The 26180-nt window shown below is 34.5% G+C and overlaps 1 protein-coding gene across 8 annotated transcripts in view; it reads left to right on the top strand.

The window, feature by feature from the left end:
• Window positions 1–197: 197 nt before the first annotated feature.
• LOC123672578 (lysophosphatidylserine lipase ABHD12-like) overlaps window positions 198–26180 on the top strand; it is a 49448-nt gene continuing 23465 nt past the window's right edge. The window contains exons 1-2 of one of the 8 annotated variants that reach the window (XM_045606735.1): window positions 198–381; window positions 632–640. In XM_045606735.1, coding sequence (XP_045462691.1) covers window positions 344–381; window positions 632–640 — 47 coding nt within the window. In that variant the 5' untranslated portion in view covers window positions 198–343. Of the gene's footprint in view, window positions 382–631; window positions 720–1188; window positions 1227–14279; window positions 14754–15694; window positions 16012–16578; window positions 16817–26180 lie in introns of those variants that run through there. The other 7 variants (XM_045606736.1, XM_045606738.1, XM_045606737.1 and 4 more) reach the window with 7 other exon arrangements.

Here is a 26180-nt window from a genome sequence, read left to right on the forward strand (position 1 = left end):
CTTAGAGAAACCATGAGCATCATAAATATTTGTTAGCATAGATGGGTACAGAATTAGCAATTAGCTTATGTTCAATGAAAAAAAGGATTTTAATTCATTATTTTCATCCCCATCTTTTCGAATTATTAAGTTTTCCATGGATTTAATGACGTCACCTCACGTCAATCGTAAACAAATCGGTTGATGAAAAACAAAAACGCACCCATTCTGTAACAGAAACATTAATCAACAAATCAAAGGATGGAGGATAGACATGGAAGATGAAAGATTCAAATTGCTGTCATGATTGAAATATATTTGTTATTGTTATATCTTGGAGTTGCATTAGTTAAGTAACGCCAAAATGTTCGAGTTGTATCTCCTCTTCCTAAAAGATGTCTGGTTAGTCCTGCATTTATCTGTCACTAAATCTATTCATTTATTTATAAAAAATGAGTGAATATGTCTTCAGTGACTAATCGTCCTTCCATCCGCCTTTACGGAGTATTGTGGCTTAATACTTACAAGTATTCTTCGCTGATACTCAAAATTTTTGAATACATATTTGCTAGTGTATAACATATATTTTGAATAATTCTACAATTTCATACCCTCATTAAAAGTATATGATTAATTTCTTGTTTATTTTCAGGGTTTTCATGTATGTAACAATTTACTGACTGCTTTCTACTGATTCTCTTAGAGATGCTATTGGTGAAACGCAGACATTTTGCTAAAAGGTTTGATATTCTGTGTATAAATGTCTAACTGTTAAACCGTTACTAAATCCAAACCAATAGTAAATAATGACCGGATATAAGAATGAACAATTTCATGAAGGTTTACTTTATTGCAATCTGTGATAAGCTTAAATAAGTTAAATATTGCTTCAAGAAAGATATGTAATGTCAAGGATTTGAATATTATAGAAAAAAAAAACAATTTTTATTTTCGTTTCATCGCTTAACTATAAAATTGGATGTTATTGTTTAGTAACGGTTTACCTTTAAAAGTGCGATGTACATAAGCTTTTGACTTCATTTGAATATTACAAAATTTTAGTAAAACAATTGATGTGGTATTTATTGATGCTACTACTACTCCTAAGTACTGTTTTAACTTCATATATTAAAGCGGTTTCCATAATTCAAAAGCCAAACTAGAAGATAATTCAATTATCCACTGATAGTTACAGATAATAAGCTCTGATTGTAATTAACAGCAATGAGACCTGTCAGTAAAAAATTGTGAGTTTTCGATATATATTTCTTTGAATGCAATTTAGATAGCATGTGAAACAGTATTTTGAAACAAGTAGAAGTAGTGGTTGAAAGATTTCCAATTTGGTGATATTGGTTTAGTTAATTATGAGTTGTCATATTGATCTGGTGTTTATTGTTCAGACCTGGTTATTTATAAAATCAGCGGGACTGAAATCACATGAACGACATTTTATTCATTCAAATTAACTGTGTCTTGTGTCTTCTTCAAACTAATACCCTTTCACCGGAATATATCTACGAGTATTTCAACGATTTTTCAGTTTTTGAAACATCGATACTTTGATGCTCAATATTCTCAACGGAAAATTCATTTTTGGATTATTATTTCCAGTAATGAACATTTGGAAGGTAAAAAGGTTTCAACTCCTAACCTACAATTTTGACCTTTGTTCTAGAATACACATATACCGGGTGCAAGGTCTATAGATTTAGTAGATTTATAGACCTTGTACCTGGTGAATTTGTTAGGTTGAATCAGTCGAAAATTAAACATCTTCCAATGTTGATGGCTTTGAGAGGGAAGTCCGCTTATGCTAAAACCCCTTCCATTTACTTCACCCTTTTGTTTTTTTATTGCAGATTCATATTCTATGGCAAAAATACAAAAGTTTTGTACGAAACATTTTTCACGATTCGTTACATATTCGCATTTGCCGTGAAATTGAATTTCGGCCTTTTTCTATTTTCGTGAATATTGGATCACCCAAAACATGAATATTATTATTTTTTTTGGTTTTTGTAACTACAAGACCAATGTAAAGAATTAATTTATAACAAAAATTTTTGCTTGACGTCGTCATACAGGGTGATATTTCTTAGTTCAATAAATCTTGAACTTGTGGTTACGAAAACGAAAAAAAAACATAATGTTCACGTACAGGATTCACGAGAATAGAAAAAGGCTGTAATTTTCCTAGTCCGGATCTGATTTATTCGATTTCAGAAATATTGAAGGAAGGCGATAGTAAAGAGTAACAAAACTTCAAAATTTCAAATTATTCGGTCGATTAATTAAAGAGTTATAAAACTGTGGAATTCACTCATAAGTTGAACATCACCCTGTATATCCCAAACCATAGTATAAGGAAAGGATAGTAAGCCAGTGTAGTGCTTTTTTCGATTTTGTTGATGTTGAGCGCCATCTAGTTGTAGTCACGTTTAACTCGAATTTTACTGTCAAAAATTGGTCCGTAAAGTGGAGCCCTCTAAAAAATTGGTGTTATTTTGAAGAACTAAAATATTTGAAATAGAGTGGTCAGAAGACTTCTATATTTTGAATAAATATTCAATGAATATTCGAATATTCAAATGTAGTGGTAACTTAATAATAACATAAAAATTGTTGGCAATGTCATGCGAACCCTTTTCAACCACGCCACTGAATGAATTATCGTATTATTTCTGCGCCATCTGTAGCTCATGATTCAGTGCCATCTATTATCGAGTTACTTCTCCACTTTGGGTAGTCACGAAATCCAACTACAGTAGCGACCCCTGGTGACTATTGCCTTGCCGTCAAACGGCGGTTGGCCTACTATCCTTTCCTTATACTATGCCCAAACGAAGGCACTCAGGCGACCTCTTGATACAAGTCCTCCATGAGGACCTTTATTCATGGTATGCGTTTGTTGCCTTCTTCCCGGAATACTCTATATATATATTCTTTTGAGAAAGATCAGTACAAAAAATTGTTAACTTGAAACAATGAAGCATATGTCGATAAATCTCAGTATTAGCAGAGAATTGTGAACGATATTATACAAGAACACAGATAAAAACCTCAGAAAAAACTTTGTCTCTCCGTATAGGTGTAGTGATTAATTGACCATATTCAACGTCGCCATATTGTTGTGCGACAATACCAACTACCCAGTGTTCCCAACGGAGAAATATTGAGTTTATTAGAAAAATATTGTTTATATCAAAAATACTATCAGCCATAGAGATTATTCTTCCACTGACCACTTCCAAAAATGGAGCGAAGCCTTCATTTATACACTCGGCCACAGTTAATTTGTATATAAAACTACCTTTCACTAATGTTTTTATTTCCAAACGGTGAAATTTTTGCGAAATATTGTACCAAACAAGCCTATCTGGCATAGTAGCCAGAAAAGGTACACATAAACTTCACTTATAAACTTTATATTGTGGAATTTTTCTAGTAAACTCAATATTTCTTCGTTGGGAACACTGGGTAGTTGGTATTGTCGCAAAACAATATGGCGACGGTGAATATGGTCAATTGTGTACCTATTTGTTTACAAAATAAGCTGATATATTTATATTAGAGGGCTTCTTCGTCCGAACAAAATCCTTTCCTTCATTTTCATTAAAAGTTGACCACGCATATATTATAATTAAATCTGAAAACAAAAAAGAAAAGAACCAGAAAGGAGTAATAAATTTTGTCCAGTCGTTCTCGAGCCAAATTTAGAAGGTGCGCCCCCCCTTCTGGGAATTGTGGTGTTTCGTCCGGAGATCTTTGATGGAGTTGGGCAATGGGCAATCCAACGATCTCTGCCTCAGAGGTTGCTAACATGATCATTTGATAGTTGATACAGATAAAAATCTCAATTGGAAAAAACACTACCTAGGCGATCTATTTATGAAAAGTAAGATTTTATTCAGAACACACTGTGGAGAGATTCGTTCACAGATGAGAATATTCACAAGCACTCAGAAGTTGCTTCAATTTTTCTGAACAGTGTCTCCTTTCATTTATAAGGATATCTTAATTTTGAGAGAAATTTCTCACTATGGTAGCTACCGTTGTTGAGCGAGAAATTAGTATGTTTTGAATCACAACATTGATGTCAATTGATACTGTGAACCAAAAGTTTACATAAATTCCATGATTGAAATTGAAATGATTGATAAACCTTTCAAAGTGATATAAAACTTAAAACTTTTTTGTGAAAAACAACTCGGTTAGTTTTTTCTAAATTGCAATACCAAGGTTTCTTTCAAAAATTGAAATAATCGATCAAGCCATTTCCGCACAGAATAAAATGCCTATAGAGAAAGGTAATGTACACCCTTAGGTACGTAGATAGGTGTTATTATATATAAGTTAGTATAAGTTAGGTACTAAATAAATTAAATGACTTATTGTAAGGCCAGTCTTCATAAGTGGTATATCATATGTAACCAAAATATTTGAATTTCTGTGAAAACATCATTTTCAAGAGAAAGTACAAAATAGACTACAATTCACTCGATTGAGTCTTGCGACAGAGTTGAGATTCATCTAAGCAATTAATTTATACCGCAATACACTATCTGTTGGGAAAACTTTTTGAAAATACTTTCTTGCCTTGTCTTTGATCGTTCGAGTTTGTCGGATACATTTAATGGAAAACGATCGAATAAAATACCCTGTCCCTAGGTCATATATTAGATAATTGAAATTACCATTTATTAAAGAAACTAATTAAGGACATTTTTTACATTATATTCTTTGAACTACGGCTTCTATCAGATAACCTTGATTAACCTTCTCAGACAATGCTTACTTTCAGTTTTTGCATTTTGAAAGGATTCTGGGTAAAAATATGACAATTCATAGTCCCGTTTAAAAGCGGATAATGCAATGTATAATTATTACGTTTTTTTCTGTATTGAAGAAACCAATTAGTTAAATTTTTAAAGTATATTTCTTTTACTGTGGCTTTGAAATATTCTCGCGGACAATGCTTACTTTCAGTTTTTGTATTTCGAATCACAGATAGCCGTTCTTTGTTTATTATTCCATGAGAAACTGGGAATTGATAATCCTGAAACAACGATTGTTAATCATGAAAAAGATATTTTTACTAACATAAACAAAATATGATGCAAATTAAAGTGCTGATTCAAAAGGTTTGTTATATATTTGCAACAATGGAACTGCCCTCTTATCTAGTAATTTAATCGATCCGAATATCATGGGTGTTATCATAACTTATCAGGTATTCTATTTTTTATTGTTCATTTTGATATGTGAGAAACGTACCTATCCCAACAATTTTGATTTGTTATTACGTTAATGTACTTTTACAATCTTTCGAGATTGTTTTCGAATTGGAGTTTTCATTTTCACTAGTTTATTTTACAAGAAATCAATGGATGTTTATTCATTCTAAAGAGAATGTCATTAAAGATGGAGAACGATATCAGCCAAATGGCCGTCACGGCTAGAGTTGCGCACCATATCCTTTTGTGGAAATTTTTTATGACCAAGTCACACATTTGCGACTGTATGGTTTCGATAACTTCACGAATTCCATATTTAAGGTCTTGAATCGGCTATAGAGCATTGGTCTAGACCTAGACCTTTTCTAGAAGTCTGAAGATGTTAAATCACAAGATCTCGATGGCAAATTCTAGAAATAGGGCGTAGAAATGGGAGGCGGATACTAGGGGAAATTAGCCACCAAGGTTTTCAAAATATAACATTTCAGAATTCTCTCAAAGACGAAGAACAAAAATTTTTACATAAATTGAACCAATAATCTTTTAACCTTCCTTTAAAATCAACACAGCAACCTGTATAAACTGTAAAATATCATAAGAAATTTTTGTCTTAAACGATTCCATAGTTTTTTTTTTAATGAATCAAACCTCAAAGTTCTTTTATTGGAGAAATGAAAATGTACATTCATGAAATACAGGGTGTTTCCTAAACATGCGGCAAAAATTCAGGGGGTTGTTCCTTGGACTATTTTAAGCATGTTTTGTCCTTGGATGATTTTTGAAAAACCTCTTTGTTTCGAAGATACAGGGCGAACAACATTTTTCATATTTTTAAAATTAATAATAGTTTAAATAAAAATGCGTACCGCACTGTGTTTACTAAGTAGGTACAATTGATTTTTAAATTTGTTTAACAACATTCCAATTACTAAAAACGGCCAGTTTTTTGACTAAAAATTGATAAGTGCAGATGGTAAAGGAATACAGATTAAACACGGTTTTCATTTGAATTCGTTTTGTGATGTATTAGCAATTTTTAGTCAAAAAACTGGCCGTTTTTAGTGATTGGAATGTTGTTAAACAAATTTAAAAATAAATTGTACCTACTTAGTAAACACAGTGCGGTACGCATTTTTATTTAAACTATTATTAATTTTAAAAATATGAAAAATGTTGTTCGCCCTGTATCTTCGAAACAAAGAGGTTTTTCAAAAATCATCCAAGGACAAAACATGCTTAAAATAGTCCAAGGAATAACCCCCTGAATTTTTGCCGCATGTTTAGGAAACACCCTGTATATGTATATCGCAAATACATACTTATTTTGTATGATTCCAACCCTTAGATGAAGAGGTTTTACACTCAGGTGCAAAAAAAATGCAACACAACTTGATATTGGGTAGAATTTGAAGTCTCATACTTTTCTTATTTTCAGCTAAATTTTCAAAAATATTTCAGTTAACTGCAGATAAGATTATTCATTTTAACTCACATACTCAATATATTGTTGAATAGTGGCTTATGAGTCACTATACAGAGGTAATCAGATATTTGTTGTCAAAATCCTTATTTTGAAACATCCTGTGGAATAATTTCATGGTCAAATTTTTTCAAATAACCAATGTTCATCAATAATCATTCCTATTCAACATTCTGTACTCTCAGGTATTCTTTTTGAATAAGGACTGGAATTTTATTCACTAAGCCTATACTTTCATTTCTTCGATTTCCTCCTGTTGTCTAATTAGGAGACTTTTTTCCTTACTGTACGTCATTTTTTATCTTCTATTTGGTTCTTTGAAAGATGTATTTCCTCTTATCTGTCATTCTTATTTTGATTTGTAGTATCTTTCTTAATTCCTTATTCTCATGCTGTTTCAGCGTCTCTATTGTCTTCCTTCTTTGTTCGTTAACTATTTTCTCAAGAGTTTCAATTTTAAATTCTTCTCTGATTTGTTGGTTGGTTATATACCATGGGGCGCCAACCGCTGTTCTGATTACTGTATTTAGTGTATTTTGCAAATGATCTTTATTATTGTCTTTCGTATTATACCAGGTTACTCCTGCATACGTAATGCTTGGCATTGGCACTATTTTAATTATCTTCATCTTGTTTTCATAGGAAAGTTTACTTTTTGGATTGAGCAGCGGGTACAGTCTCCCGTGTAATTGCCTTGCATTTCTTCTGTTTTCTTCTCTATGTTTGTTAAAGTTTATTCTTTCATCTATAATTACTCTCAGGTCTTTTGCTTCCTTTTTCCATTCTATCGTTTGTTTTTCTATTTTGACGTTTCCTGCTTTCTCTTTCTTTACTGTTGTTCCTCCGAAGTATAGATGTAGGATCCGGTTTATTGTTCCCTGTAAATAATTGAGATGGTCAACCGGATGCGTGGAGCCCTATTAGTCTCTTCAAGTGCCAAGGGCATGACAAATTCAAAGAATTTACAGGGAACGAATGGTTATTGTACATAATGCACAAAGGATGTGTCTTCGGGGTGTCGAAGAATGTCATATGTCGATTGTAAAACTTAAGGGATTTATGGGGTTGGGAAAAGTTCAGAACAAGACGATTATGCCACATGTGTTTCATCTTTTTTCTCAGGCCCTAGTTCTTCTAGAATATTCGATTCCAAGAATCCGCGAAGATCTTTGGGGGCGGTACGACAAAAGATTTCATTGGACTAGGGGATGGTACCTTCCCCCAAAGGTGTGGCCAAAACGAAAGGAAGGGATATTCGAGACAGGGTAGTTCCAATCGACGGAGAGAACAGGCAAGATTAAGCCGAAGACGAGCACAGTTAAGATTAAACCGAAGACGGGTACAGACGGTACAGTTTAACTCAAATCAAAGACGAGACAAGTTCGGTCGGTCAACTTAAGACGTAAGACGAAAAGACGGTTCGCGGACTAGATTAAGACGAGTCGCGAACAAGTTAAAGACGAGACGACCGAAAACTTGAAGTACGACGAAGACGTTTCGAGTAATCAATTAAACGAGAGTTAGAGACGAAATTCAGTACCGTATACCGTATAGTAGTAAGAAACTTGTTATTAGGACGTTATTGGGATCTTCTCAATACTGAGTTTTCACTGTATAATTGTGGCTTTGTAAATAGATGTGAATAATTCAAAGGAGTTTCATTATTACAAATCCAACAAAGTCACGGAGAAAAGACGAAAGGCCAGGTAATCGAATCATACCTCTAGACGATCGATTAACCAAGCCTACATAGATTGCAACTGTTTTCGATCTTTTGAATCTCCATTTCTTGAAGTATTCAATCAGTTTATATAGATCTATCTTTTCCGCATTCTACTGTGATACTGAATAGCGATGTCATCTACAAACTGGACTACTTTGCATCTATTCATTTTTGGTATGTCTGTCATGTATAAGTTGAACAGAAGCGGTCCTATCACCGATCCTTGGGGAACTCCGGCTTTAATTTCTCTCTATGATCGTCGACCTGGTTCTATCGATATACATTTAATTTTTTGATTTATGGCTTTAAGTGCACTAGTTCATTTTTAAGGGACGAATTAACAGTCTACCCAATTTAAAGAAATGCAGAAATTTTTACGATATGACTTTGCTCACTGTGTTGTGCCTTAATATGAGTGTGGAATCTCAGTTTGAGTCTACAGCAATGAGAAGGCAACAATATGTTGTTCAGTAATAATTACAATCAATCAGTCCAAAATTTATTTATGAAAACTTATTGAATTCAAGTAAAAAATCAAAACAAATAAATTCAACTGTGACGTAAACAACTTAATGTTGTTTTTTAACGTTTTTTCTTTTAATCCACGTTATTTTTTTTTATTTACTGCCTGCATACGTCGGTTCATACTGTTGATGAGGTTTCGAATAGCGTATTGAGGAAAATTTCATTTCTTAAATTAACCCGTTGATGATAAGTTTATTCCTCTCTTAAAAATGAACTAGTGCACTTAGAGCCATGAAGAAAAAAACAAAATATGGAAATGGAACCTTGGTGAAAATTGTTAATTTGAAAAAAAAATTGACCACGAAAGTATTCCACAGGATTTTTCAAAATTAGGGTTCAACAACAAACTTTGAGACTTTAAATATCAATTTTTTGCGTTTTTCTACACCTGAGTGTATTATATTCAGTAAATTTGAGATGAACGAATCGAAGTAATTCACTGTACAGGGTGGGCAAATAAGCGAGGTAAGCGGCTATATTTCAGAATCCACTAAAGTGTACAAGAAAACACACTGGAAATTGTTTTCAAGTTCATACCTCTACCGCTAGGGGGCTTAATAGCTATCGTCGAGTAGAAAAATGAATTTTACTCGAAAATATTTCAAATCAAGTTGATGAAAAAATATCATCACTGTAATCCTTGGAAAATTCTGTATCTTTTTGAATTATCACTTTCGATTTTACGACATCAAATAAGGGTGGGAGAAAGGGAGAAATCGGATTGATTGAAATGTCTGTAACTTCAGTTTGGCTCAACATTTTTGAGCAAATAAGATCTCGTTAGAGAGATAACATCTTGTTGATTAAGGAAAAATATACTCATGATTCTGCTGATAGGGGGCGCTAAGTCAGATGTTCATAGTTTTGTTCATTTTTCTCCGAAATTTCAAAAAGTTTCTAGCTTTTTTTTGCCAGTTTTTATAGCCGGACGGATGAGTTTGATAATGAATTTGTCATTAGTAAGAATTATCGTTTGAGACCATTCTCGGCTCAAAATGCGAAAAATATAAACATTGTGACGAAATGATAGAGCGATCTGATCGATGACGAGTGCTCAAAAAGATTTTGTTTTGAGAAAGGCGGAATCTTGAATGGTTGTGACCTCTGTCTGCAGTTAAGATAATAATAGATCGATGACTTGATTTTAATACTGGAAGTTATCTTGTAAAACTTTTTCAAAAATGAGCAATATTTTTCTAAATGAGCTAGAGTCATTAATTAACCTAATTACGAATAAAGTTGAACATTATCAGCGTAAAATAAAAAATATTATAACTTGGAACATTAGTCAATATTATTGATATTTAAACATAAAATGAAGAAGTAGAAACTGCATCTTTGTAAATGAATCTACACAATAAAAAAGTAGGTGAATATCAATGAGAAGTTTGGTCCGTTTACTTGTATGTAGTACTCGCTAATTTCAAAACTACTGATCAGTTGTTTTGAAATTGGTGATTACTTGAGCTCTAGAGAAGTATTGCGGAGTTTGTGACCAATAATTGTACATGAAATAAAATGAGAGTCCGCGAACGCTTTATTTTCGAGAATTGTATTTTTTTTGGTAAAATACGAACCTTCAATAAAAAATAGGGGTTTGCTTTTGAAATTCTAAAGTTGACCCCGTGCCCCATAAGAGGACTCAGATGAAAGAGGATCTGGCATAAGTAGACTTCCGAATCAGAACCATTAACCCTTTATTCGAAACATTTTTCTGTGAGATGTTTTCTTTTCGATATTTTTGATTAATTCAACCTGAAGAAATCACCCGGTATATATCCCATCAAACACATTTGATTCTCTACATTGTGCTCTAGAATACGCAATTTCTTATAGATCTTCGTCAGTTATTTTTTCAGAGAAAAGGCAAATAACTTGAGAACTACTCAAGATAGCTTGAAAAATGTACATCAAATGATCAAATAATTTAGAAAATACCTCTGAATAACAATAAAATAAAAGATTCAATTTGAAGAAGTTGAGAGTGTTTTCGCTGAAATTAGAATCTTTGGCTACGGCCTTGACAGATCAGATTTTCTTGTTAATTTCAGAGGAAGATTGAGCTCATCTTGGAAAATACTTGTGCTCTGTTCCATTAAAATTCCAGTAGATTGAAATTATTTACATATCGTCGATGTCGCAAACAAAAGATAATAAAATGAATACAAGATATATGTGGTTAACAAGAGTTTTCCTCGAATGTTCTATTGAATGTAAATCAAATGGTTCTAGGGAAATGAGTGAAAATGAATTATAGAAACATTAATGGGATAGACGATTAAGGTCATGCAGAGGCGGTTCTAGGGAGGTGCGAACATGGGAAGGGGGCAAAATCTCCAGAAACGTAAGAACAACGATTTGAAACGATTTGAAATTAATTAGATAATTGGAGGATATTTATGTATTCGAAAATCAAAGATTTTTATTTTATACACCCCCCTTTGAAGGGGCATTATTCTCAATTTCTTTTAATTCTGGTAGTGTTGAATCGATTTCGTCAGATATAATTCACGAATTTAATGCATGATTATTTCGAAATGTACGATTCAAATTCAAATTCCGCAATCTGTCAATTTTCGTAACAGTCTCACCAACTGCCAAGATACAATACAAAAGTCACTAGGATCTATAATCTGAATTTTTCATTGAATTTCGACAATATTCCACAAAACTTGACTGAAATAGAGAAAATATCGTCTAATACTCGTTGCAGAACGCAATTCCAACACTCATACTATCATAACTCGTTCCTTCGTCGCTCGTTTTCGAATTTCGCATTCGTGTTGGAATAGGAGCCCATTCTGCAACTTGTTCTAGAATATAGTATTTTCAAACTACAATAACAACGTCATATTTTGACTGACAAGATAATCGAAAAGTTCTACTTTTCCGTCCGCAGGAGGCAAAAGTGTAGTCTACAGCTAATATACTTCATGTATGTCAAAATTAAGTGAGCATTGATCAATCAATACGCTCTATTAGTGATGACGTTACACACCGCCATTTTAGTTCTCCTGTCAGTGTTCGGAATCCAAACAAACAAATTGTCATTGAAATTAGTACGTTGTCGTTGAAGGAATTGGCTTATTTTGATAAATAATATTATTTAAGGAACAATTTTACTATTAATTGATAGACAGAAGGCACGAGATTAATACCAGTAAGTTCGAACTTGAAGTTCAACTAATAAACACGGCTTTATACAAAATCTGGGGAATGATACAGGATTCAAACTTACTGGTATTAACCTCGTTCCTTCTGTCTATCAATTGATACTAAAATGGTTCCTCAAATACTCTTATTTATGAAAATAAGCCAATTCCTTCAACGACACCGTACTAATTTGAATGACAATTTATTTGTTTGGATTCCGAACACTGACAGGAGAACCAAAAATGGCGGTGTGTGACGTCACATTAATAGAGCGTATTATAACGATCGTTAATATAAATCTTATTTGAAGTTGAATTTTCAGATTTTTATGAATTTCAAAACGTTTGAAAAATTAATTTTCATTCGGAGGAGAAGTGACTTTTCATGGCTCACTGCATTCGGCGGGTAAACACAGGATCGCCATGAAAAGTGACGCTTTACTCCTTTTGAAATAATATACTATTCTACTACTATTAGATCTCGCACCACCTACAAATATTTATAGCACCGCCACTGGGGTCACGAATGAACGCGTAATGATCAATCATTGACATTTTTTCTTTTTATTATATTATTATACCAATCTTTCCCCAGACTTTTTCATCGATCAACAATAATTTGCCCCGACCTTGAACAGTGCCGAAATTGGTTTCAACTTTCAGCCTAAACCCGAGTTTGTAGGCCGACAACAGAAAAAGTTTGCAGCCTCTCCGCTCGGATTCGCAACTCTCTCGCCGCGATCAGGTGATCCATGGCACGATACTTCCGGGCAGCTGGTTCGGATGTAGTCCAATTTGGACGTCCAAATTTCGATCACTTTTTCCAACATTTGTGGCCGTATATCGGTAATAACACGGCGAATGTTGTCTTCCAAATGGTCAAGGGTTTGTGGCTTATCCGCATAGACCAATGACTTTACATAGCCCCACAGAAAGTAGTCTAGCGGTGTAAATCACAAGATTTTGGAGGCCAATTCACAGGTCGAAAACGTGAAATTAGGCGGTCACCAAACGTGTCTTTCAATAAATCGATTGTTGCACGAGCTGTGTGACATGTTGCGCCGTCTTGTTGGAACCACAGCTAATGGACATCATGGTTGTTCAATTCAGGAATGAAAAAGTTAGTAATCATGGCTCTATACCGATCACCATTGACTGTAACGTTCTGGCCATCATCGTTTTTGAAGAAGTACGGACCAATGATTCCACCAGCCCATAAAGCGGACCAAACAGTCAGTTTTTCTGGATGTAACGGTGTTTCGACATACACTTGAGGATTAGCTTCACTCCAAATGCGGCAGTTTTGTTTGTTGACGTAGCCATTCAACCAGACGTGCGCTTCATCGCTAAACAAAATAAAATGGACGCGATACGTATTCCGCACAGAACCATTATTTTCGAAATAAAATTGCACTATTTGCAAGCATTGTTCAAGCGTGAGTCTATTCATGATGAATTGCCAAACCAAACTGAGAATAAATCACTTGACAGCTGTTAAATCGGTCGCCATCTTGAACAGTAATGCCAACTTAAAGTGATATACCTCGAAAAAAAAAACACCCGTTACTTCATGTCTGTCAAAATTAATGAAGCATGACAACCGTAACTAGGCAAATAGTCCATTGATCAATCGATTATAACGATCGTTAATATGAATCTTATTCGATGTTGGATTTTCAGATTTTTATGAATTTCAAAACGTTTGAAAAAAACATGTTTTATTCGGAGGAGAAGTGACTTTTCATGGCTCACCACATTCGGCGGGTGAACACAGGCTCGCTATGAAAAGTGACACTCTACTCCTTTTGAAATAATTCACTATTTTACTATGAGATCTCGCATCTCCTACAAATTTTTACAGCACCGCCACTGGGGGTCACGAACCATCGCGTAATGATCAATCATTGACATTTTTTCTTTTTATTATATAATTATACTAATCTTTCCCCAGACTTTTTCATCGATCAACAATAATTTGCCCCGACCTTGAACAGTGCCGAAATCGGTTTTAACTTTCAGCCTAAACCCGAGTTTGTAGGCCGACAACAGAAAAAGATTGCAGCCTCTCCGCTCGGATTCGCAACTCTCTCGCCACGATCAGGTGATCCATGGCGCGATACTTCCGGGCGGCACGGTTCGTCTAGCGGACAGCCAATCCACCTGTCGGAGCTGCATCCATCACCCACCTTCTCGGAAATATCAACTTATTGTTTTCGTGGTGCAGCTCTCGATTTCACGTGCGGCATCCGACTCGATTCATTATTGAATTATTTCAGTGGAATTCGTTATCGATTTTCTGCCATCCTTCGCCTCGAACTCGGCCGAGCTGAACTTGCCGGTGTTTTGGTGGCTTCGCAGCAGCAAACCTCATTACAGGTCAAGCACTCGACTTCTTATTTTTTTTTTAAGTACTGATTAGCGGCTCGGGGTGTGATTTGTTCAGGTGGATTTCCGGCTTCTTTCCCGGTGGTGCGAAAACCTAGTTTATTGTGGTCTCCGGTTTCCTGTAGAATGGTAGTTTCCGGTCTGTCTTACGAGGGCCCGACTTTCAATAGGTGTTCCTACAGTTCCGTGAATTTTGAGGACGATGATGGTTGCATCAGATGCGGACGATATCGCAATAAATGCAAGCATATCTGCAAAAGCCGCTTGATTAGGTGAGTTTATGGCCGAGTGTTCGCAGCTAGCTGGTGTCCCAATCGTATCGGACTATCCTACGCACTAACCTACCTCTATTTAGATAAAAATACAATTACTTGATAAGAGTTGTTCACATCGTCTTCATTTCATTCTCTTCCAACTCTGCACTTTCCAACTTTCTGCATCCAATTACCCGAAAATTCAGAATTTATCTACTCATATTGAATTATATATTCCTTATTCAACTGCTTTTGAGCAATTTATAGTATCTATTAACAAACAGCGTGAGTTATAATAACTCACTGCTATAACTCACTATAATAAATCGGAAAAGATGGCTCTGTGCCTCTATACTTCTGTGCTTTTATTCGGTTGACCGAAAAGGAACATTGCATTATTGTTTTTGGGGGGAGGAAGGTAACATTGATAATTTTGACGTTTATAGGTATTTTTTTGAAGTTTGCCAATAAAGTTTATACTCTGTTTTTGTATTTTAGTATTTATTGTTATAGTCGTAGATAAAGTATAGTATTCAACTTGCGGTAATGGTCATAACTCACTTGATGAATTACAGCAATCGCCTGCGGCTCGTGCTGCAAACTTCATCTGCGTGAGTTAAGACCTACATTACCGCTCGTTGAATAATATACTATTATACACCATTAAGACCGGTTCGAATGCATTTTTCTTTTTTCGCGAATCTCTGGAATACGCTTAAATAGTAATAGAACGTGGATTTTTTTTTTTACTTCTGGATAATTTTTCTCGTTGGTTTATGTATCGAGTATTCGTTGTTTTGTAAGGAGATCTCAGAATTCCTTTGAGCTGAAGAGAAAAATGAATTTCACATTTTCGGACTCGATTTTTTTGAGAATTAATTATTGACTTATTTCAGTGGAATTTGTTATCGATTTTCTACCATTCTTCGCCTCGAACGCGGCCGAGCTGAACTTGCCGGTGTTTTGGTGGCTTCGCAGCAGCAAACCCCATTACGGGTCAAGCACTCGACTTCTTATTTTTTTTTAAGTACTGATTAGTGGCTCGGGGTGTGATTTGTTCAGGTGGATTTCCGGCTTCTTTCCCGGTGGTGCGAAAACCTAGTTTATTGTGGTCTCCGGTTTCCTGTAGAATGGTAGTTTCCGGTCTGTCTTACGAGGGCCCGACTTTCAATAGGTGTTCCTACAGTTCCGTGAATTTCGAGGACGATCATGGTTGCATCAGATGCGGACGATATCGCAATAAATGCGAGCATATCTGCAAAAGCCGCTTGATTAGGTGAGTTTATAGCCGAGTATTCGCAAATCGCTGGTGTCCCAATCGTATCGGACTATCCTACGTTTTAACCTACCTCTATTAAGATAAAAATACAATTACTTGATAACAGTTGTTCACATCGTCTTCATTTCATTCTCTTCCAACTCTGCACTTTCCAACTTTCTGCATCCAATTACCCGAAAATTCAGTATTTATACAACATTGAGACCGGTTCCAATGCATTTTACTTCTTTCGCGAATCTCTGGAATACGCTTAAATAGTAATAGAACGTGGATTTTTTTTTACTTAATTTTTCTCGTTGGTTTATGTATCGAGTATTCTTTGTCTTGTAAGGGGAGCTCAGAATTCCTTTGAGCTGAAGAGAAAAATGAATTTCACATTTTCGGACTCGATTTTTTTGAGAATTAATTATTGAATTATTTCAGTGGAATTCGTTATCGATTTTCTGCCATTCTTCGCGGCGGAGCTGAACTTGCCGGTGTTTTGGTGGCTTCGTAGCAGCAAACCTCATTACGGCCATTACAGGTCAAGCACTCGACTTCTTATTTTTTTTAAGTACTGATTAGCGGCTCGGGGTGTGATTTGTTCAGGTGGATTTCCGGCTTCTTTCCCGGTGGTGCGAAAACCTAGTTTATTGTGGTCTCCGGTTTCTTGTAGAATGGTAGTTTCCGGTCTGTCTTACGAGGGCCCGACTTTCAATAGGTGTTCCTACAGTTCCGTGAATTTTGAGGATGATGATGGTTGCATCAGATGCGGACGATATCGCAATAAATGCAAGCATATCTGCAAAAGCCGCTTGATTAGGTGAGTTTATAGCCGAGTGTTCGCAGCTCGCTGGTGTTCCAATCGTATCGGCTATCCTACACACTAACCTACCTCTTTTTAGATAAAAATACAACTACTTGATAAGAGTTCCTCACATCGTCTTCATTTCATTCTCTTCCAACTCTGCACTTTCCAACTTTCTGCATCCAATTACCCGAAAATTGAGTATTTATACAACATTCAGACCGGTTCCAATGCATTTTTCGTCTTTCGTGTTTCAAGACTTACTCTACGCTCGCTCAAATCTTAAATTGGTTTACATATCGGGTGTCCCAAATTCGTTGTATAGTGAGGGGATCTCAGAATACCTTTGAGCTATAGACAAAAAGGAATGGCACATTTTCGGCCTTGATTTTTGAGAGAATTAATTTGATGAAAACCGCTACCCCATGAATTCAACTGCTATTAGCGCTATAAGAGAAAATTGGAAAATGGCGTGAAATGAAGAGTTTTCATAACATCTGTATTACTGGTGCTATAAACATGGAATAAAAACATTAAATTAATTTTTTTTTTCACTTTTCAAAAATGTATAACATAATACACATGAAGGGTGTTTTTTTTAGAGCTATAGAACTTTAAATTGCAATAAAACAACGATGGATTATTCGATTGACATGAATTTTATTTATCCGTAAAATAATCTTGTGGAATTACATTTTAAATCTTATTTCTGGCATATGACCGCCACGGCTGGCTCGGATGTAGTCCAATGTGGACGTCCAATTTTCGATGACTTTTTCCAACATTTGTGGCCGTATATCGGCAATAACACGGCGGATGTTGTCTTCCAAATGGTCAAGGGTTTGTGGCTTACCCGCATAGACCAATGACTTTACATAGCCCCACAGAAAGTAGTCTAGCGGCGTTAAATCACAAGATCTTGGAGGCCAATTCACAGATCCAAAACGTGAAATTAGGCGGTCAATAAATTGACTGTGGCACGAGCTGTTGCGCAGTCTTGTTGGAACCACACCTCCTGGACATCATGGTTGTTCAATTCAGGAATGAAAAAGTTAGTAATCATGGCTCTATACTGATCACCATTGATTCTAACTTTCTGGCCATCATCGTTTTTGAAGAAGTACGGACTAATGATTCCACCAGCCCATTAAGCGCACCAAACAGTCAGTTTCTCTGGATGAAACGGTGTTTCGACATACACTTGAGGATTAACTTCTCTCTAAATGCGGCAGTTTTGTTTGTTGCCGTAGTCATTCAACCAGAAGTGCGCTTCATCGCTAAACAAAATTCGCATATGAAAATCGGGAACAACGGCAATCTAAAAATTGCACTATTTGCAAGCGTTGTTCAGGCGTGAGTCTATTTATGATGAATTGCCAAACCAAACTGAGAATAAATCACTTGACAGCTGTTAAATCGGTCTCCATTTTGAACAATAATGCCAACTTAAAGTTATATACCTCGAAAAAAAACACCCTTTATAATAAAATTTGCTACCTAACAGAATAATGAAATACATGGTGGCAATTCCAAAAATCGCAATATATCAAAAACCGTTTTAAGCAAATACTGCGGACAAACTTGGGTTCATTGATTCCATGCTATCTGAAAATGCAATAAAAGGTTCCAAAGGAAAGACATAATATGTTTGATCATTTTTTGTACACTCTGAGTATTTCTAAGCATTATGAGAATGAAGCTCAAATGGATTAAATCGATCCCTCAATTGAAATTTTACAATTAAAAAAAAATTATTGTTGCTCCTTTTTGCCATGAACTCAACACCCACCGAAAATATCACATTTTTTCGACCCTTGATGCTTTTAACCAAAAAATTTGAAGCAAAACAGTCCGTTTTCCAGAAGATATTCTGTGGTTCAGATGGTTATTAGACCAGAAAAGCTACATAGTGAATTTTGGGACAACTCATTTCATCAATGAACTCTATATACGGACAAAATTCCAGTTGAATGTGACGGAAAGATTTCTAGATAGCGGAAAGCGGAAACAAAACGAACTGAATTTTTAATGATCCTCGCGGAATTCTGCATGAACACTGGTATCACTAATTTCCTAATTACAGTCTGATCGGATGATTATTTTTTAATTATTTATTGACAAAACAAAATTTAATATGAGGATAATTGCAGAAGTACAGATTCAACGGAATATGCCCATTGACAAACTTATATGATATACATATTATTAGGACCCTGAACTTATTCCGAAAATTTCAAATCCTACACATTTCGTTCGAGAGTTATCTTATACACAGCTAGTAGCGATCGTCAGTACAGAATTGATTTTGACCTCAAATTCTTTATCAGTAAGTTGGACGCAATAATTCAAGACATGATTCGTGTTGAAAACTAGGAAATAACATAACATAATACATATGTACATTCGGCCCTTCATTTCCTTGGGATAGTGTGTAAAAATACTGCAACATGTTTTATCATCCTCTATATATATGACACAATAGTACCTCAACACGTATATAATATAGAATATCTTATGACAGATATATAATACTACGGGGTTCGCATTTCAAATTTTCAAAAATCATAACTTCCAAACTGTCCAGGCTATTTACCATTGCAAGGCTAAAGTTATAATAAATTTTCAAAAACATAATGCAGGGTGTTCCAGACGTCGACGTCCAATCGGAATTAGGTAACTGGATAAGTCATAATGGTCATCAGAAAAATATTAAAAAAATTTCGTGAATTTTTTAAATTTTATTGCATTTTTTTATTTGGCAAAATGCACACCATGTGATAATTTTTTAACTATTTTTGCTGGAAATGTTTACTTTTTGCCTTTTTCATTTTTCCTATGTTATCCCGCATAGTGCTTCTGTGACCTGTAACTTTTAATTTTAACCCAATTGCACACGCTGTGATGTTTTTGGAACTCTCGTTGCTACAAATCATTACTTTTTACCAATTAATTTTATTTTTCCTATGTTATCCTGAATCGTGCTTCTTTAACCTCTGATTACAAGCCAACTGCTTCAGCTTGTAACATAATGTAACTTTTTGCCGAACAAAGTATTAAATATTGCTACTACGCTCAACTTTAACTGAAAGAAATTACACAAAATCAATTTGGCAAGTGACTTTAAAAGTTAAAGCATTTAATAAGGATTCTTAATTCCATCAAAACACTCACTACATTATTTCTTGCTACAGTTTGTTTAATTTTGTGTTGTAGATTTATGGATTATTTTCACAGTGTGGGGAAATCTTATTTCTTTTGTTCATTTAAATCACATCTCCTCGTTTATAAATAATTTTTATTTACATCTCCAGTCAGAGAGAAAAAAATTATTGTTAAAGATTAGTAGAAAGACATACTACTGAATTAAAATACCAACATAACATAATTTACTTTTTGTCCAATATAAGGAATAGTGTAGTAAGTGTTATACCATTAGAATCCTTATTAAATGCGCGCACTTTTAGAGTAACTCGTCAGAGTGATGTAGTACAATTATGGACGAAAATTAATTTTGAAAAAATGCACGACTTTGATTTTTCTGATAACAGTTATGATTTAGCCTGTTTCCCGATTCCGGCTTGACGTCGACTTCTGGGACTCCCTGTATACGGAACTCAAGCTTTTACAGACAAGTTGAGACCCATGACCAAAGGTTGTGAACTATTCACACCGAGATTCACACTGTTTATAATTCACTCAGTTTGAAATTCTGCATATTTAAATTACATCAGATTTAAAACGTATAATATAATGTAAAATTTCAACGGGAAAATAATGAATAAATTTTTAAATGAGAAAAACTGTAATCAGAATATCAGTTTGAGTTGAGACTTTTATTTTTAATCTTTTACGAAAAATTAATTCTTGGTTTCCAAGAAAGACAGGATTTCATACTAAATGTAAAAGAAGGTTACTAATAAATGAAATTCTCTTTTGTGATTATTAATGTCGGACAATATTGTTGTTGAGTTTAATTTTTCGAAATTTCCTCTTAAATGTGAGTAAGGGAATGCTCACGGCTCAGAATGACAAATCGCCATCAAAATCTCCATTGTTTAATATTTTAGAGTTATGTGAATGAATTTCTTCCGCAAAATTAAAATTGTAGCAAATAGAGATCTCCTAGAAATATATCGATATGACACTTTAAATAATTAGGTACCTATAAAATTCACATTATTCCGTTTTACTCGTTTCTTATCGATAATTGACAATTTGCAAATTTTAGTATTTCTCGTTTAGAAGTTGAAATGAAAATACATTTCAATCGGGCATAAAATTGTAACATTAACCATAATTTCATTTCCATCATAGGTTTTTTTTTATTTTATGAAAAATTGGCGGGCTGGGAAACCAAATGTTTCGAAATGAAATATGGCGTCCTACCCACAGATCAATCGTAATTCATCCTTTACAGTATAATTTTGATTCATTTTTTTGGAATCGAGAACTTCTTTAAATTTTCATTTGTCACATCGAAATGTTATCAACCAGAAAATATGTTTTTTTTTATAAAGCTTTCTGGATAAAGTAATCGAGAAATATTGATCGCTTGATTGACAACAGATACTGTAACTACTTTATCTAGAGATTCACGACTTGACTTGATATTGAAGCTAAATTGACTTGGCTTACTTGAAATGAAGTCAAGTTCAAGTCAAGTAGTAGTCTCAACCCAATTCATGTATTCATTGTTCAAGTACTTGAAAAATCAAGCTACTTGATTCTTAGCAGTTTTATTGTGAAGGAACCGTGCAAAAAACTTTTTCATTTATGAAACTTATTGTATACAAGAACCAAAAATATCAACTATCTTAAAATGGAAACACAAATAAAATCACTTTAAAACATAACAAGATATAAAATATAAAAAAAAATTGTTCATTAATATTGAAAAATCACCAAGCCTTATTTGATTAGGTACATCATTTTCTATCCAGAATCTATTGCGGGTTTTTGTAATAGTCAGAGCTGCTCTGGAAAGTTGTATTTCAACAGAAGCTGAAGATACTGCGTTGATAAAAAATCTTTGGCCATTTTAGCCAAGTTTGAGCTTGATTTAATTTCAAGTCAAGCTCAAGTCAAGTCGTAGTTTTTCAATCTCAGGTCAAGTTGAGTATTTATTCATCAAGTAATTGAATCATATCAAGCTACTTAATTTTTAGCAGTTTTATTGTGTAGTGTCACATCAATAAATAAATGATGTAATGAGAAGGATCCTTGCAAAAAACACTTTTATTTATTAAACTCATTGTATGAAAGAACCTAAAATATCAACCCTTTTGAAATAGAAATAAATTAAATCACTACAAAATAAAAAAATTAAGTCTCTTAATATTGAGAAACCTCCAGGCTTTGTTTGATTTCATCATTTTAGATCCATGATCTAAGACAGATGAGACATCTTATAGATTTGTCGCTTAACCTATTGCGGGTTTTTGAAACTGTAAGAGCAGCTCTGGAAAATTGTCTTTCAACAGGAACTGAAGATGCCGGAATTAATAAAAAATCCTTGGGCAAGTTTGGAAAGATATTTCTGAAACTACCAAAATTTATCAATTGATTTATAGAAATGTGGGAAAACTACTAATAAAGTCACACTGGCGAATGCTTCAGTATCTAGGCGCTCGAGGAATCTCCTTATTTATAGTCTAAGCGCGCACGAGATTGCAGAAATGTATGCCGTGCGACGCGTGCATATCAAGTTAAAGTAATATCAAGTAGCATGATATCAAGTCAAGCAATAAATATCTGAAATCAAGTCAAGTCAAGCTCAAGTATGAATTTTTCACGAGCTTGATTTTCAAGTCAAGTGGTTGGTTAAAATGTCAAGCTACTTGGCTTGATGAATCCCTACTCGTGCGTATCAAGTTCGAGCAATATCAAGTAGCTTGACCAATAAATATCTCAAGTAAAGTCAAGTACAAGTATTTAATTTGTCACGAGCTTGATTTTCAAGTCAAGTAGTTGTTCAAAATATCCAGCTACTTGACTGGGTGAATCCATAATAGTATCTGTTGCCAGACGATAGCTCTTGTTTATTGGTTATTGCTAGGCCTACATTTGGTTCGGATTATGTGATTCGCTTGAAATTTTGTACACAGCATATAATTTTTATTTAATATTATCAACCAAATTTCAACTTCGTCGATTTTGTGGCCACGGAAAGATTGAGTAATTTTTCGATATCCTTCTTTAATTTCCCATTTTCGTACAAATACAAAGCTTCCATCATCTCAATCTAATCTGCAGGGTCGGAATTAACAAGAAAACAACATTTCGAACGGCCATATTTATTAACGGTGGCATTCGAGACCCTAACTCATCTTGAAAATTTCAAGTTTCTAGGTATTTTCGTTCGGGAATTATAGTGATTAAGCCAGGATGCCCTGGAAATTCTTGAATTCGGCCACGAATTCGCCATCTCGGTTCAAAATTCTAAAATTACAGATATTTGGACGAAATGATAGAGTGATCTCTTCGGAGAACGATTTCTCAAAAATAAAAAAGCACGAATAACCAACGTGAAGATTTTTATGCAGCCATTTGTATGCGAGCTAGCAGCCACTTCACCAGTGGCGTTGGTAGAAAAATATATTATGTATATCGTTACTTCCGAGTTCCGTTTGAGACACGGCAGCTGTTTAGAATTCTCCTTTGGATGCTTTGTATATTCATTTTGAATTACACACTTCGATATTGAGGTAATTATCTTGGAAGGGTGAAGACAATCCTCTGATTCTGATTGCCAACATCGAAATACGTAAATGAAACTTTTGAAATAATAATCTCACCAACCAAAAGAAACTTACATAGAAATCATTTCGGATAAAATGAATAGTTGCTATTGAAATTTTCCAGGCATTTTCCTAACTATATTCGCAAAAAACTCTTTAAAATCGTTGGGCTTATCTTTATTTAATATGACTATCATCTTTGTCAATCACTTCTTGTAGTATCTTTTCCCCTGCATCTCTGCATTTCTGTTGATTTCCTTTGTTGTAGAACACCTTTTTTATATCTTCCCCATTTTTAGTTTTGTATGAATCTTGTTTTTAGTAATTTATTTAGTCGGTTTGTCTGAGCACTGATCTCTGTTCTGGTGTAGATCTCTCAACTTTTTTTCATATATGTGTAGGCTTGGTTAATCGATCGTCTAGTCTAGAAGTATGATTCGATTACCTGGCCTTTCGTCTTTTTCTCCGTGACTTTGTTGGATTTGTAATAATTCAACTCTTTTCAATTATTCACATCTATTTACAAAGCCACACTTATACAGTACAAACTCAGTATTGAGAAGATCCTAATTACGTCTTAATTACAAGTTTCTCACTACGGTACTGAATTTCGTCTTTAACTCGTTTGTTGATTACTCGAAACGTCTTCGTTTATCACGTCTTCGTCGTACTTCAAGTTATCGGTCGTCTCGTCTCTAACTCGTCTTAATTTAGTCCGCGAACCATCTTTTCGTGTTACGTCTTAAGTTGACCGACCGAACTTGACTCGTCTTCGGCTCAAGTTGAACTGTACCAGTCTTCGACTTAATTTGAACTGTGTCTCTGCCGATTGGAACTTACCCTGTCTCGAATATCGACCTCCCTTCTTTCGGCTTGACCACACCCTTAGGGAAAGTACCATCCCCTAGTCCAATAAGAGCTTTGCCGTACCGCCCACAAAGATCTTCGCGGATTATTTTACTTATCTCGAAACAAGTGTTCAACACTTTTCGATAGTTTGAGTTTATTCAATCTATGATGGTACAAAAATGTATTTTTTTTTCTCTTTACAAATGAATAAACGTTATTATTATTATTATTCCTTGAAATCGAATATTCCCGAAGGACTAGAACCTGATACACAGATGTGACACATCTGGTACGACCGTATTGTGTTCGAACTTTCTCAACCCCCCAATAAATCTTTTCAAGATTTACCACTCCATGACATATCTTCGACACCTCGAAGAATTACACATCCTTTTTACATTATATGTACAATAACAATTCGTTCCCTGTAAATTCATTGAAACTGTCATGCCCTCGACACTAGAAGAAACTAATAGGTCTCCAAGCATCCGGTTGACCATCGCAATTATTTACAGGGAACAATAACTGGATCCTACATATGTTTCATTTTTTTCATATATGTTTCATTGAAGTAATTAGTTCTTATTTGGTCCATGGTATTATGTTATTAAATGATTTATTTGGTGTGCCTATTTTACCACAGCTAGATTTACCATTTTCTTTTAATATACTTATAAAGTTTGATAAGGCGTTCTGTGAGACAATCCAAAAATGAAAAAGAATGGTAACGATTGAAAAATAAAATATTCTGTAATAAACATAGACCTAAGTCAATATTCGCTAAAATTTCGTTTGCGGAATCGACGAGGGATCGGCAAACCAGAGTGTTCGTCTACACTGCAGGATGCAAAATCAATATTCTCAATTGCCGACCGTAAAGATGCTTCACGACGACTCAAAAGTATTTTAATTTGGCGAACTGTGATTGCAAAATTTGCACCATTTTTGTAGTGAATTTTTACAATTTCATTGCTTTGTTAAAGAGTGTATCGTTCCGTTTTTATTGATGGCGTAGTTTACTCTTGTCAAATGATGACAGCTGCCTAGATAGCGGGCTATTCAAAATGAAACCTCTTATTGAAAAGCGCTTTATTTGAGACTGAAAATAATGATTGCATGGTGTGATATTCTCATTGATTTGATTTTTAAGGATTTTTTTTTTTGTAATTCTTATAGCAAAGCCTACTTTATTCACTTTCTGACTGAGATATCCAATATGCTTTCTGAAATTTGAAATCGAATCTAGAATACTTAAATACTTGGTTTTTCTGTGAAATATAAGTAGGTTGTTATGATTCGGCTTGATTTCTTGGAATCACCTTTTTCACACCTGTCTGATGTACCACGTATGATATGATTAGTTTGTTTTTTTTTTAAATAATTGATTTGAATTGAACCAGCTATTAGTTGAATTGAAAAGTCGCAACCTGCATCAATTAAACCTTTTTTTCCTCAGTTCCTATGAGTGAGTTTATATCACCTATGAAGATGACCAACCATTCATTTTTATTCTTCACAATATCTTCAACATCATTTAAAACACCAAAATCAGCGGAAGTCCCAGTACGCTCCCTTGTGCAATATTCATTTGTTAAATCTGACGATATTATACATAGTTTTATCTCCCCTTTGCATTTTCGCTCTGTTTCTTATTGCATAAGTATGATCTTATCGAATTAAAGACTTGGCTTCTTATTTTATTATCCCGTAGTTTTTTCAATAACAGTTTTTAATTTGATTAGTATGCTTCAGAAAGATCCTAAAATTTTGCTAGAGATAACTTGTTTTCAACA

The sequence above is a fragment of the Harmonia axyridis genome, chromosome 2 (genome assembly GCF_914767665.1).
Source record: "Harmonia axyridis chromosome 2, icHarAxyr1.1, whole genome shotgun sequence".
NCBI classification, from domain to species: domain Eukaryota; kingdom Metazoa; phylum Arthropoda; class Insecta; order Coleoptera; family Coccinellidae; genus Harmonia; species Harmonia axyridis.